The sequence below is a fragment of the Pseudophryne corroboree genome, chromosome 8 (assembly GCF_028390025.1).
Source record: "Pseudophryne corroboree isolate aPseCor3 chromosome 8, aPseCor3.hap2, whole genome shotgun sequence".
NCBI classification, from domain to species: domain Eukaryota; kingdom Metazoa; phylum Chordata; class Amphibia; order Anura; family Myobatrachidae; genus Pseudophryne; species Pseudophryne corroboree.
The window spans coordinates 295546541-295562269 of record NC_086451.1 but is presented as its reverse complement, the minus strand read 5'-3'; the positions used below and the strand labels follow the sequence as shown (position 1 = coordinate 295562269).

General features: G+C 48.0%; 1 protein-coding gene across 3 annotated transcripts in view; it reads right to left on the bottom strand.

Moving 5' to 3' along the window:
* LOC134948996 (putative bifunctional UDP-N-acetylglucosamine transferase and deubiquitinase ALG13) overlaps positions 1-15469 on the bottom strand; it is a 479197-nt gene extending 463728 nt beyond the window's left edge. For 2 of the 3 annotated variants that reach the window (XM_063937323.1, XM_063937325.1), the window contains exons 1-3: positions 15189-15469; positions 14631-14986; positions 1963-2046 (exon numbers count right to left, since the gene is read on the bottom strand). In XM_063937323.1, the coding sequence (XP_063793393.1) occupies positions 1963-2046; positions 14631-14771 (225 nt within the window). In that variant the 5' untranslated portion in view covers positions 14772-14986; positions 15189-15469. The remainder of the gene's footprint in view (positions 1-1962; positions 2047-14630; positions 14987-15188) is intronic. The other variant, XM_063937324.1, reaches the window with a different exon arrangement.
* Between the last annotated feature and the right edge of the window lie 260 nt (positions 15470-15729).

Genomic DNA, 15729 nt, shown 5'->3' with positions numbered 1-15729 from the left:
CAAATGTCAACTATTCCGTGGATAAAAAGGAACTGGCTTATACATATTTCTCAGAGCTAATAGGGGGCACTGAAAAAAAAAAAAAGAAAAAAAAAAAAAAGATAACCTTTGGAGACTAAATTCATTACACAACACTCATTACTCTTTTCGTATGGGCTCAATGGGCAGTTGCCGAAGGGTCACAGGCGTATAAGGGCCCTAGGCTGATAGCCGAGGGTTTCCATTTTCCAGGGGTATCAGATCTTTGAAGAACCGGGGGAACTGGAGATATCCGACATCATAGCTCGGTTTCTGTCTGACAAAGTTTTTTCTGACTATGAGGTCTATTCCTGAAGCAGTGAAGAGAGTGGAGAAGTGAGCCTGTGGAAAAGTTGCCCATGGCAACCAATCAGCTGCTCCATACAATTGTATAGTATGCAAATAATAAATGTTATTTCAATGCTGATTGGTTGCCAGAGGCAACTTCTCCACACTTTTCACTGCTTTATGAATAGACCCCTATATACTCCATAAGCTGGGACTCTCCTCTTTTCAGTGTGCCCAGAACCAGAGATATCAGCCTTCCAGCAGCTGGTCCCTGCTCCAGCTCCACACACAGTTTTATATTTTTTATATTTTCGTTGGCTCCTGAACTCTGATCCCCAAGTCCCCAGTACCTCCTGAAAGGTGGAACTCTAGTTGTTTCTCCCATTGAAAGCTAAGAAATCTATTTCCAGGAACTGGAGATATCTGCAGTCAAGCAAGCTGCCCTCCCACCGGAAAATGACGAATATTAAGCCCACTCCACTATCCACCCCTCCCCTGCGTATTAAACACCCCCTACCACCCTGGAAGTCATGTACTGAGGCCCCTTCATTCAGCCCAATGCCCCCCTATACAGTTTAGTGTTCTTCCTCCTGCTCCATCTCCCATCTGTGCAGTAAAGTAGTAATTAGCAGAAATTACTGCTGCAGGTCCTACATCATGAGCAGAAGGTAGAACAACCCCTACCACCCGCGGGACATCAAAGCTGCTACTGATAGCAACTCCGCCCCTACAGCTGGAGGATGGGTAGGTACCCCAGTGCATTGCTTTGCCCAGGGGCCTACCCTGCTTTTAAGACGGCCTTGTTCATTACAATTATTATTTGGGGAGTGCAATACCTAAGCACACATCTCCCCTCCAACTATCCCAACGTAGGTGGAAAACCCATGATTAGGGGATGGAGGGGGCTGTCCCACTATACTGATGGCCAAGATGTTTGCCTGAATTTAGAAATGGGAAGTACTCTACAAAAGCTTGCAAAGAGCAAGGAATGCTGGTCACTGAATATTACTTCATAAGTATATGAACGTCCATCAAAGTGTGCCCACATCCCCTATCGTGTCAAAGAAACGCCCTTTTAGACGGAGCATGGTTGTGTCCAGACTTTAATGTACAGTAAATGTTTGGAGGGTATATGGATGTTAGGTAGACTAGCAACATGTTGATACCAAATGGTCGACATGCCTTTTTTGGTCTTTTTTTTTTTTTTTTTTTTTTTTCAGGACTTTCATACTTTACCATCTATGCGGATTATAATTGGGAATAGTAACCCTGCCCAAAGCATGGCGAGTGAAGCAGAGCACTAATTGGGGGTCCACATGGTGAAAGGGAAATTTTGACACAAAACAAAAAAAAAAAAAAAACACATTACAAACTCATGTCAACCTTTTCATGAGTCGACTACTGTCAAGTCGACCCAGTGAACTTTTGACCATGTGGACCTTGTGCAAGTCGACCTTCTGACTGCCAAACCATTGATCCATACCATTTGGCAGTATGGAAGCATAACAATAGGTGATGGGAAAGTTTCACCATTTACTACAGAAGCAGAAACATAACCAATTACCTCTGCAGAACTCTGTAATAGACTGTATTGATAAATAAACAATGATAATCTTTTCCAAGACAAGTGGCAAGGGTTAATGAAACAAAACTTACAGAATCAAAGAGCTTTTCATTCTTCCTCATGAAAGATACACATATTTTCCGGATCTCATTGTGGTGAATTTGGCAGTAGAACAGCTGAAAAATACACCAGCACAAAGTTAAAATAATAAAAAAAAAAACACACACAATAATACTACTACAATAAATAATACTACTACTAGAATAACAGGATTTTAATACCTACCGGTAAATCCTTTTCTCCTAGTCCGTAGAGGATGCTGGGGTCCACTTTAGTACCATGGGGTATAGATGGTTCTGCAGGAGCCATGGGCACTTTAAGACTTTTCAATGGTGTAACTGGCTCCTCCCTCTATGCCCCTCCTCCAGACCTCAGTTATAGGACATTTCAAGAAAAGGATTTACTTATAGTTTAATGGTGAGATTCATACCAGCTCACACCTCAACCATGCTGCACAACATGGCATTCAACTTACTTAACACATGCCAATGGGCATGAACAATTGCAGCAACATGCTGAAAATAACCGTAACACAACATCTGTGCCACTACAAATGTAACAACTGCAGGTAAAGGACGCACTGGGCCGGGCGCCCAGCATCCTCTACGGACTAGGAGAAAAGGATTTACCGGTAGGTATTAAAATCCTGTTTTCTCATACGTCCTAGAGGATGCTGGGGTCCACTTTAGTACCATGGGGTTATACCAAAGCTCCAGTACGGGCGGGAGAGTGCGGATAACCCTGCAGCACCGATTGACCAAACTTGAGGTCCTCATTGGCCAAGGTGTCAAACTTGTAAAACTTTGCAAACGTGTTTGCCTTTGACCAAGTAGCTGCTCGGCAAAGCTGTAATGCCGAGACCCCTCGGGCAGCCACCCAGGACGAGCCCACCTTTCTAGTAGAATGGGCATTTACCGACTTCGGTATCGGCAATCCTGCCGTGGAATGAGTGTGCTGAATCGTCCCTCTGATCCAACGCGCAATAGTCTGCTTAGAAGCAGGACACCCAGTCTTGTTGGGAGCATACAGGACAAACAGAGCTTCTGTTTTCCGTACCAGAGCTGTTCTTGCGACATAAATTTTCAAATCTCTAACAACATCAAGAGACTGACGCAGCGAAGGTGTCAGTAGCCACTGACACCACAATAGGTTGGTTCATATGGAAAGACGAAACCACCTTTGGAAGAAATTGCTGGCGAGTTCTCAACTCTGCTCTATCTTCATGGAAGATCAGGTAAGGGCTCTTGTGGGACAAGACCCCCAACTCAGACACCCGCCTTGCGGATGCCAAGGCCAATAACATGACCACTTTCCAAGTGAGAAACTTCAATTGTATCTCCTTCAGAGGTTCAAACCAATCTGATTGCAGGAACTGCAACACCACATTAAGATCCCATGGTGCCACCGGAGGCACAAATGGATGTTGGATGTGCAGCACTCCTTTCACGAACGTCTGAACTTCTGGAAGGGAGGCCAATAGTTTTTGAAAGAAAATTGATAAGGCTGAAATCTGGACCTTGATTGAACCCAATCGTAGGCCCGCATCCACACCTGCCTGTAGAAAATGGAGAAAACGTCCTAACTGAAAAGCTACCGTTGGAGCCTTCTTGGATTCACACCAAGACACACATTTTCTCCAAATACGGTGGTAATGCTTAGACTTTACACCTTTTTCCTGGCCTGAATAAGTGTGGGAATTACTTCTTTTGGAATACCCTTTCGGGCTAGGATCCGGCGCTCAACAGCCATGCCGTCAAACGTAGCCGCAGTAAGTCTTGATATACGCACCGCCCCTGCTGCAGCAGGTCCTCGAGAGGAGGAAGAGGCCGAGGATCTTCTAGTAGAAACTCCTGAAGATCTGGGTATCAAGCCCTCCTTGGCCAGTCTGGGGCAATGAGGATCGATCGAACCCTTGTTCTTCGTATGATTTTGAGAACTTTTGGTATCAGTGGAAGTGGAGGGAAGACATATACTGACCGAAACACCCACTGGGTCACCAGTGCATCCACTGCTATTGCTTGAGGGTCTCTCAACTTGGAACAATATCTCTGAAGCTTCTTGTTGAGACGAGATGCCATCATGTCTACTTGAGGAACTCCCCAAAGACTTGTCACCTCTGCGAAGACTTCTTGGTGGAGGCCACACTCTCCTGGATCGTGTCTGCTGAGGAAGTCTGCTTCCCAGTTGTCTACTCCCGGAATGAAAATTGCCGACAGAGCTCTTGCATGTCTTACTGCCCAGAGGAGGATCTTTGTCACCTCTGCCATTGCCGCTCTGCTTTTCGTTCCGCCCTGACGGTTTATGTACGCAACTGCCGTTACATTGTCCGACTGGATCTGCACGGGTTGATCTTGAAGAAGATGCACAGCTTGTAGAAGGCAGTTGTAAATGGCTCTCAATTCCAGAACGTTTATGTGAAGACAGGTTTCCCGACTTGACCATTTTCCTTAGAAGCTTTTTCCCTGTGTGACTGCTCCCCAGCCTCGGAGACTTGCATCCGTGGTTACTAGGACCCAGTCCTGAATCCCAAACCTGCGTCCCTCTAATTGGCGAGAACTATGTAGCCACCACAGGAGCAAAATCCTGGCTTTGGAGGACAGGATTATCTTCTGGTGCATGTGCAGGTGGGATCCGGACCACTTGTCCAACAGGTCCCACTGGAACACTCTGGCATGGAATCGGCCAAACTGTATGGCCTCGTAGGCCGCTACCATCTTTCCCAACAACCGAATGCATTGATGGATTGAAACTCTTGTTGGTTTCAATATTTGCTTGACCAGTCTCTGGATTTCCAGTGCCTTTTCCACTGGAAGAATTACCCTCTGTACTTCTGTGTCCAGTATCATCCCTAGAAAGGACAATCTTGTAGTCTGTTCCAATTGTGACTTCGGAAAATTCATGGTCCAGCCGTGTCGTCAGAGTACTGACAGGGAGAGTGCAATGTTCTGCACCAACCGTTCCTTGGATCTCGCTTTTATCAGGAGATCGTCCAGGTAAGGAATTATATTAACTCCTTGTTGACAAAGGAGGAGCATCATCTCTGCCATCACCTTGGTGAATACCCTCGGTACCGTGGAGAGTCCGAACGGCAACGTCAGGAACTGGTAATGGCAATCCTGTACCGCGAATCTCAGATAAGCTTGATAAGAAGGATAAATGGGAACATGCAAGTAAGCAGTTTTTATGTCTACTGACACCATGAAGTCCCCTTCCTCCAGACTGGAAATCACTGCTCTCAGAGATTCCACCTTGAACTTGAATCTTTTCAGGTAAAGATTCAGCGATTTCAGGTTCAAAATTGGTCTGACCGAGCAGTCTGGCTTTGGAACTACGAAGAGGCTTGAATAAAACCCTTCTCCCTGTTGTGACACGGGAACCCGGACAATGACTTGATCCTGACATAATTTTTGAATTGCAGCTGTTACAACTTCTCTGTCCGGAAGAGAAGCTGGCAAGGTTGATTTGAAAAATCGGCATTGGGGAGGGGGGACATCTTGAAACTCCAGTTTGTATCCATGGGACACTATTTGCATGACCCATGTGTCCAGGACAGATTGACCCCAGACCTGACTGAAAAGTTTCAGACGTGCTCCCACCCGAGCGGACTCCCGCAAGGGAGCCCCAGCGTCATGCTGCAGATTTGGCAGAAGCAGGGGTGGACTTCTGCTACTGCGATCTGGGAGATGCTGCGGCCTTTTTTCCTCGTACTCTCCCTGCAAAGAAGGGGGAACCTATGGCCTTTTTGTATTTGTTGGGCCGAAAGGACTGCATCTGAGAGTGATCTGTCTTTTTCGCCAGTGCAGGAGCATAAGGCAAAAATGACGACTTACCTGCGGTAGCCGCAGAGACCAACGCATCTAGCCCATCACCAAACAAGGCCTCACCTTTATACGGGAGAGCCTCCATATTTCTTTTGGAATCTGCGTCAGCATTCCACTGGCGAATCAACAACGCCCTCCGAGCCGAGAATGCCATGGTAGCGGCTTTTGAACCTAAAAGCCCAATATCCTTCATGGCTTCTAGCATGTATGCAGCAGCGGCTTTGATATGACCTAACTTTAGGAGAATCTCGTCTCTATCTATAGTGTCAATTTCAGATGACAAGTTATCTGACCATTTTTCGATAGCACTACTCACCCACGCGCAAGCAATGGTGGGCCTGAGCAGTGTACCACTGGCCACATAAATAGATTTTAACGTAGTCTCCAACTTGCGGTCTGTCTGTTCCTTTAGTGAAGCCGTCCCAGGTGCAGCCTCAGGGAGAATTACCTTTTTTGTTAAGCGTGACAGGGCACTGTCTAAAACTGGGGGTGACTCGCACCTTTTCCTGTCCTCTGCCGAATCCTTTTAGGAATCTGAAAAAAATTTTCAGGGTTTGCCCAAATTCCCTCAAAGAGTATTTAGCTCATGAAAAGGAGGGAAAGTTACATTAATTTTCTTTTCTTTATAAAAATAAGCCTTCTCCTGAGGTACAGGAGGGGCTTCCGTAACTTCCAAAACCTCCCTTATAGCAACAATCATGTATTGAATGCTTTTTGCCAATTTAGGCTCTATTCCCCTGGAATCACTAGTGTCGACACAGGAATCAGAGTCCGTGTCGGTATCAGTTTGTACTATTTATGCAAATGGTCTTTTATGTGACCCAGAGGGGTCGCCTGCGAATGAAAAATCAGAACCACTAAAAATCACATCTTCCAATGATTTTCTCCAGTTTTCTGCCTGAGACTCAGATTTAGCTAATCTCTTACTGATATGATTCACACTATCACGTAATTCTTTCACCCATTCAGGCTCATGGTGTGCCGGCAGAGCCACCACATTACAACTCTGTGTCCCTAAAATGGCTCCCTCAGGGGGAGAGCTCCCTGCCTCAGACATGTCACACACGTGCACAACCACACCACAGACACTCCGGGACTTATAGGGGACAGACCCACAGTAAAATCTGTCAGAAGGACACAGATAGGATTTGCCAGTTCACAACCCAGCGCCAGCAATAAAATGTCTGAAACACAAAATGCCTTCAGACCTGCAGCGCTTTTATAATGATAATAACACCATGTATAGCACCAAATTCCACTATGCCCCCCCTGTTTTGCACCCCGATACTTAGTTCAGCAGTGGAGAAGGACCAGCATTCTTCTCTGCAGCCTGGAAGGAGAGAAAATTGCGCTGAGCAGTGTGCTGGCTGCCTGAGGAGGAAGCCCGGCTCCCGTAATGGCACGTTTCCCCTCAGACTTTATGCTACTAATATTTATACTGGCGGGGGTAGGGCTGTGCCACAGCATCTTATGCCCCTTATATACAGGTGTTACAAGGTTTCATGCTGCCCCCCCCGCAGTGCCTGTGTGTGTGGGTAGCATGGCGCGCAGCGTTCCCGCCCGCTGCGCGGTACCTTTCAGCCTTCACGATGTCTGAAGATCCTTTTCTTCTTACACTCACCTGTCTTCTGACTTCTGGCTCTGTAAAGGGGGTGACGGCAGGCTGTGGGAGAGAGCACATAGCCACAGCTAGCGTTCAGCATCCCTTCAGGAGCTAATGGCGTCCTGTCAGCCAGAAGCAGAGCCATGGAACTATTTAGGAAGTTGGTTCCTACTTCTGCCCCCTCAGTCCCACAAAGCAGGGAGACTGTTGCCAGCAGTCCTCCCTGAACATAAAAAACCTAATATAAGTCTTTCAGAGAAACTCAGTAGAGATCCCCTGTAGTGCATCCAGTCTGCCTGGGCACATGTCTAAAACTGAGGTCTGGAGGAGGGACATCGAGGGAGGAGCCAGTTCACACCCTTGAAAAGTCTTAAAGTGCCCATGGCTCCTGTGCAACAGTCTATAACCCATGGTACTAAAGTGGACCCCAGCATTCTCTAGGACGTATGAGAAAAATAAGATTTTACTCACCGGTAAATCTATTTCTCGTAGTCCGTAGTGGATGCTGGGAACTCCGTAAGGACCATGGGGAATAGCGGCTCCGCAGGAGACTGGGCACAATTAAAGAAAGCTTTAGGTCACCTGGTGTGCACTGGCTCCTCCCACTATGACCCTCCTCCAAGCCTCAGTTAGGACACTGTGCCCGGACGAACTGACATAATAAGGAAGGATTTTGAATCCCGGGTAAGACTCTTACCAGCCACACCAATCACACTGTACAACTCGTGATAAAATACCCAGTTTAACAGTATGAAAACAACTGAGCCTCTCAACAGATGGCTCAACAATAACCCTTTAGTTAACAGTAACTATGTACAAGTATTGCAGACAATCCGCACTTGGGACGGGCGCCCAGCATCCACTACGGACTACGAGAAATAGATTTACCGGTGAGTAAAATCTTATTTTCTCTGACGTCCTAGTGGATGCTGGGAACTCCGTAAGGACCATGGGGATTATACCAAAGCTCCCAAACGGGCGGGAGAGTGCGGATGACTCTGCAGCACCGAATGAGAGAACTCCAGGTCCTCCTCAGCCAGGGTATCAAATTTGTAGAATTTTGCAAACGTGTTTGCCCCTGACCAAGTAGCAGCTCGGCAAAGTTGTAAAGCCGAGACCCCTCGTGCAGCCGCCCAAGATGAGCCCACCTTCCTTGTGGAATGGGCTTTTACTGATTTAGGATGCGGCAGTCCAGCCGCAGAATGCGCCTGCTGAATTGTGCTACAAATCCAGCGAGCAATAGTCTGCTTAGAAGCAGGAGCACCCAGCTTGTTGGGTGCATACAGGATAAATAGCGAGTCAGTTTTCCTGACTCCAGCCGTCCTGGAAACATAAATTTTCAAGGCCCTGACTACGTCCAGTAACTTGGAGTCCTCCAAGTCCCTAGTAGCTGCAGGCACCACGATAGGTTGGTTCAAGTGAAAAGCTGATACCACCTTAGGAAGAAACTGGGGACGAGTCCTCAATTCTGCCCTATCCATATGGAAAATCAGATAAGGGCTTTTACATGACAAAGCCGCCAATTCTGACACACGCCTGGCCGAAGCCAAGGCCAATAACATGACCACTTTCCACGTGAGATATTTTAGATCCACGGTCTTAAGTGGCTCAAACCAATGTGATTTTAAGAAACTCAACACCACGTTGAGATCCCAAGGTGCCACTGGAGGCACAAACGGGGGCTGAATATGCAGCACTCCCTTCACAAACGTCTGAACTTCAGGCAATGAAGCCAGTTCTTTCTGGAAGAAAATCGACAGAGCCGAGATTTGTACCTTAATGGAGCCTAATTTCAGGCCCATAGTCACTCCTGTTTGTAGGAAATGCAGAAATCGACCTAGTTGAAATTCCTCTGTTGGGGCCTTTTCGGCCTCACACCAAGCAACATATTTCCGCCATATGCGGTGATAATGCTTTGCAGTTACATCTTTCCTGGCTTTAATCAGCGTAGGAATGACTTCCTCCATAATGCCCTTTTCCTTCAGGATCCGGCGTTCAACCGCCATGCCGTCAAACGCAGCCGCGGTAAGTCTTGGAACAGACAGGGCCCCTGCTGCACCAGGTCCTGTCTGAGCGGCAGAGGCCATGGGTCCTCTGAGATCATCTCTTGAAGTTCCGGGTACCACGCTCGCCTTGGCCAGTCCGGAACCACGAGTATTGTTCTTACTCCTCGTTTTCTTATTATTCTCAGTACCTTTGGTATGAGAGGCAGAGGAGGGAACACAAACTGACTGGTACACCCACGGTGTCACCAGAGCGTCCACAGCTATCGCCTGAGGGTCCCTTGACCTGGCGCAATATCTCTCTAGTTTTTTGTTTAGGCGGGACGCCATCATGTCCACTTGTGGACGTTCCCATCGATTTACAATCAGCGTGAAGACTTCTGGATGAAGTCCCCACTCTCCCGGGTGGAGGTCGTGCCTGCTGAGAAAGTCTGCTTCCCAGTTGTCCACTCCCGGAATGAACACTGCTGACAGTGCTAGTACGTGATTTTCCGCCCATCAGAGAATCCTTGTGGCTTCTGCCATTGCCATCCTGCTTCTCGTGCCGCCCTGTCGATTTACATGGGCGACTGCCGTGATGTTGTCTGACTGGATCAGTACCGGCTGGTTTTGAAGCAGAGGCCTTGCCTGACTTAGGGCGTTGTAAATGGCCCTTAGTTCCAGAATATTTATGTGTAGGGAAGTCTCCTGACTCGACCATAGTCCTTGGAAGTTTCTTCCCTGTGTGACTGCCCCCCAGCCCCGAAGGCTGGCATCCGTGGTCACCAGGACCCAGTCCTGTATGCCGAGTCTGCGGCCCTCTAGAAGATGGGCCCTCTGCAGCCACCACAGCAGAGACACCCTGGTTCTTGGAGACAGGGTTATCAGGCGATGCATCTGAAGATGCAATCCGGACCACTGGTCCAACAGGTCCCACTGAAAGATTCTGGCATGGAACCTGCCGAAAGGAATTGCTTCGTAAGAAGCCACCATCTTTCCCAGGACCCGCGTGCAGTGATGCACAGATACCTGCTTCGGTTTCAGGAGGTCTCTGACTAGAGATGACAGCTCCTTGGCTTTCTCCTCCGGGAGAAACACTTTTTTCTGGACTGTGTCCAGGATCATACCCAGGAACAGTAGACGTGTCGTCGGAACCAGCTGTGATTTTGGAATATTCAGAATCCAACCGTGCTGTTGTAGCACCTCCTGAGATAGTGCTACTCCCACCAACAACTGCTCCCTGGACCTCGCCTTTATTAGGAGATCGTCCAAGTACGGGATAATTAAAACTCCCTTTCTTCGAAGGAGTATCATCATTTCCGCCATTACTTTGGTAAACACCCTCGGTGCCGTGGAGAGTCCGAACGGCAGCGTCTGGAATTGGTAATGGCAATCCTGTACCACAAATCTGAGGTACTCCTGGTGAGGATAGTAAATGCTAACATGCAGGTAAGCATCCTTGATGTCCAGGGATATCATGTAATCCCCCTCGTCCAGGCTTGCAATAACCGCCCTGAGCGATTCCATCTTCAACTTGAATTTTTTTATGTATGTGTTCAAGGATTTCAAATTTAAAATGGGTCTCACCGAACCGTCCGGTTTCGGTACCACAAACAGTGTGGAATAGTAACCCCGTCCTTGTTGAAGTAGGGGCACCTTGACTATCACCTGCTGGGAATACAGCTTGTGAATTGCCTCTAGCACAGCCTCCCTGCCTGAGGGAGTTGTCGGTAAGGCAGATTTTAGGAACCGGTGGGGTGGAGACGCCTCGAATTCCAGTTTGTACCCTTGAGATACTATTTGCAGGATCCAGGGATCCACCTGTGAGCGAGCCCACTGATCGCTGAAATTTTTGAGGCGGCCCCCCACCGTACCTGGCTCCGTCTGTGGAGCCCCACCGTCATGCGGCGGACTTGGAAGAAGCGGGGGAGGACTTTTGCTCCTGGGAACCTGCTGTTTGTTGCAGCCTTTTTCCCCTACCTCTGCCTCTGGACAGAAAGGACCCGCCTTTTCCACGCCTGTTTTTCTGAGTCCGAAAGGACTGTACTTGATAAAACGGCGCCTTTTTAGGCTGTAAGGGAACATGGGGTAAAAATGCTGACTTCCCAGCAGTTGCTGTGGAAACTAGGTCCGAGAGACCATCCCCGAATAACTCCTCACCCTTATAAGGCAAAACTTCCATGTGCCTTTTTGAATCTGCATCCCCTGTCCACTGGCGAGTCCATAAGCCTCTCCTAGCAGAAATGGACAGTGCACTTATTTTAGATGCCAGCCGGCAGATCTCCCTCTGTGCATCTCTCATGTATAAGACTGAGTCTTTAATATGCTCTATGGTTAGCAGAATAGTGTCCCTGTCTAGGGTGTCAATATTTTCTGACAGGGAATCTGACCACGCAGCGGCAGCACTGCACATCCACGCTGACGCAATAGCTGGTCTAAGTATAATGCCTGAGTGTGTATATACAGACTTCAGGATAGCCTCCTTCTTTCTATCAGCAGGCTCCTTGAGGGCGGCCGTATCCGGAGACGGTAGTGCCACCTTTTTAGACAAACGTGTGAGCGCTTTATCCACCCTAGGTGGCGTTTCCCAACGTGACCTATCCTCTGGCGGGAAAGGGAACGCCATAAGTAACTTCTTAGAGATTACCAATCTTTTATCAGGGAAAGCCCACGCTTCTTCACACACTTCATTTAATTCTTCTGATGGGGGAAAGACTACGGGTAGTTTTTTCTCCCCAAACATAATACCCTTTTTAGTGGTACCTGGGTTTATATCAGAAATGTGTAACACCTCTTTCATTGCTTCAATCATGCAACAAATGGCCTTAGTGGACATTAGACTAGACTCATCGTCATCGACACTGGTGTCAGTATCCGTGTCGACATCCGCGTCTGCCATCTGAGGTAGCGGGCGTTTTAGAGCCCCCGATGGCCTTTGAGACGCCTGGACAGGCACGAGCTGAGAAGCCGGCTGTCCCGCATTTGGCATGTCGTCAAATTTTTTGTGTAAGGAGTCGACGCGTGCACGCAATTCCTTCCATAAGTCAATCCACTCAGGTGTCTGCCCCGCAGGGGGTGACATCCCTTCTATATGCAACTGCTCCGCCTCCACCTCATTATCCTCATCAAACATGTCGACACAGCCGTACCGACACACCGCACACACACAGGGAATGCTCTAACAGAGGACAGGACCCACAAAAGCCCTTTGGGGAGACAGAGTGAGTATGCCAGCACACACCAGAGCGCTATATAATGCAGGGACTAACTGAATTATGTCTCCTATAGCTGCTGTTATATATACTGCGCCTAAATTTAGTGCCCACCCTCTCTTTTTTACCCTTTTCTGTAGTGTAGACTGCAGGGAGCTTCCTTCCAGCGGAGCTGTGAGGGAGAAATGGCGCCAGTGTGCTGAAGGAGATAGCTCCGCCCCTTTTTTGCAGACTATTCTCCCGCTTTTTTCTGGATTCTGGCAGGGGTAATTATCACATATATATAGCCTCTGGGGCTATATATTGTGGTATTTTTGCCAGCCAAGGTCTTTTTATTGCTGCTCAGGGCGCCCCCCCCTAGCGCCCTGCACCCTCAGTGACCGGAGTGTGAAGTGTGTATGAGGAGCAATGGCGCACAGCTGCAGTGCTGTGCGCTACCTTGGTGAAGACTGATGTCTTCTGCCGCCGATTTTCCGGACCTCTTCTTGCTTCTGGCTCTGTAAGGGGGACGGCGGCGCGACTCCGGGACCGAACACCAAGGCCAGTTCCATGCGGTCGGTCCCTCTGGAGCTAATGGTGTCCAGTAGCCTAAGAAGCCCAAGCTAGCTGCAAGCAGGTAGGTTCGCTTCTTCTCCCCTTAGTCCCTCGCTGCAGTGAGCCTGTTGCCAGCAGGTCTCACTGTAAAATAAAAAACCTAAATATATACTTTCTTTCTAGAAGCTCAGGAGAGCCCCTAGTGTGCATCCAACCTCGGCCGGGCACAAAATCTAACTGAGGCTTGGAGAAGGGTCATAGTGGGAGGAGCCAGTGCACACCAGGTGACCTAAAGCTTTCTTTAATTGTGCCCAGTCTCCTGCGGAGCCGCTATTCCCCATGGTCCTTACGGAGTTCCCAGCATCCACTAGGACGTCAGAGAAATAAGATTTATGGTAGACTTATTGTTAAATCTCTTTCTGCGAGGTACATTGGTTAAACAGGGAAAACATTGGGATGTAAAGATGGATCTTGATCCACAGGCACCAACAGCCTCAGGAGCTAATGTCCTGTCAGCGGAGATAGTGGCTCAGACCCCCTCAGGGCGGACCCTACTCCCCCTCTTAAGGTGCATACACACTGAGCGCTTTTCCCCCCTGCCCAGCGACGTCAGCGGGGGTGAGCGGCTTTCCATAGAAGGATACTACGGAAAGCCACTCATCTACTGGTAATACCAGTAGATTAACGGCGGCCTCCAGCGATGAAGCGGGAGCGCGCATCAGCGCTTGTCCATACACACTAGGCGGCTTTGAGCTGAAAACAGCTCAACACTCCAAAAGTGAGCTGCTTTCAGCTCAAAATTGCCCAGTGTGTATGGGCCTTTAGTCCCACGAAGCAGGGAGGCTGTTGCCAGCAGCCTCCCTGTGCCTAAACTAACTCTAAGAAAATAATAAAATGAAAGAAGCTCTAGTAGCTCCCCTAGCTGTGACCGGCTCCCCCGGGCACATTTTCTAAACCAAGTCTGGTAGGAGGGGCATAGGGGGAGGACCCAAGCCCACACTCTCAAACGCTTAAAGTGCCAGTGGCTCCTAGTGGACCCATCTGTACCCCATGGCACTAATGTGGACCCCAGCATCCTCTAGGACGTAAGGGAAACAATTATATATATATATATATACACATACACATATACATATACATACACATACACATATACATATACATATACATACACAAACATACACTTGGACATTTATTCCTCATACAGTGTATTGTTGCAAGATACATATTTAACATCTTCATTTCTACGGTTTTATTTGAGCCATTATGAAAATGATGATTGCAGAGACAGGGGGGTATCACGTACAGCAGTCGCACAAAAAAAAAAGTTTCCATTGAAAAGTCATACTGTACAGACTTGCTTAACGTCACTAGGCGCTGTATCCTGTAGCCTGCTCACAAGTGACCCCACACGCTGTGGCATGTACTGCGTGCATGGCCCTCGCCGGGAAGCACCTTGTGGGCACTGTACCATATGACCAGCATACCCGTGTCTTCCCCTCACTCCACAGCTAGAAATGAAAAGCAGGCACGCGGCCACTCACTCACCTGCTCGGACACCGCTCTGAAGAGGCAGGACGCGTCCTTGGCTGTAAGTTTCCTGTACAGTCCCAGGCTCCCCAGATACTCGTCCATTGTTACTTCATTCAGTGACTTCTGGCCGAAGTACTTCTTCCAGCCCTTGTGCATGGTGATGGGTTTAGCGGAGACCCCTGAACGCAGTGTTCGGTCAGGTGGGTGCGGTTAGTGTGTAACCCCCGTCAGGCTGCGGAGCGCAGTGCGCACCGGTCAGAGGGAGACTCGAGTGTCTGTACTGCAAAGCGAACGCGCCCAGAGGAGCAGTCTTGTAGCGGCCAGAGGAGGAGGGCTCTTCGCATCTACAGCGACACAAGTTGGGTTTTTTCCTATAAGGAAAACAAATGTTTACGATTAATGCAATATTAGGGCACATTAACCCTAGCGGCGACACAAGCTATTAATCTGTACATGAAGTCTATTTAGATAAGTTAAGTGTATTATGAAGACTCCAATCTATTTTTGTTTTGGCCTGTGATCCACTGCATTCTCAAACTATAAATAAATGTTCCTTAAAAAAACACAACTCACCTTTTTTCAAGCAGGAGCATACCATGAAGATTATATAAAGAGCTCTGGTTTGAGTGCCATACTGTCAGACGAGAACTTTAATTTGGAATAAGGCAAAACACTAGTAATATAATTACATATACACCAGCATTTGGTGCTCCTGTTGACATAAAGGTCTGGGGATAGAAACAACTGGGTTGGTATTGGTAAATTTTACTATGGTTTGCTCAACAGGTTGAGTTTTTAACAATACCATGTTTCACTTTTCTTGGCCCTCCAAATACAAGCAATTTATCTTCACGCAGCACATCTGTGAGAACATTAATGCTACATAAATGTGTCATGGACAAGGATTTACCACTTTCTGGAGATCAGGTGTGTGTCGGGTGGGGGGTGGCTCGTATGATTGCATCACCTGTCCTTGTTTCCTTACCTGAACTGGGAATAAGGTGAATCTAAATCACACAAACACACCTTGATAAGCTGTAGTACGTTACCTCAGTTCTCATCCTCAAGTACTTTTCTATCAAGTGTTGTTCTTAGATAAGATATATCCTGTAAG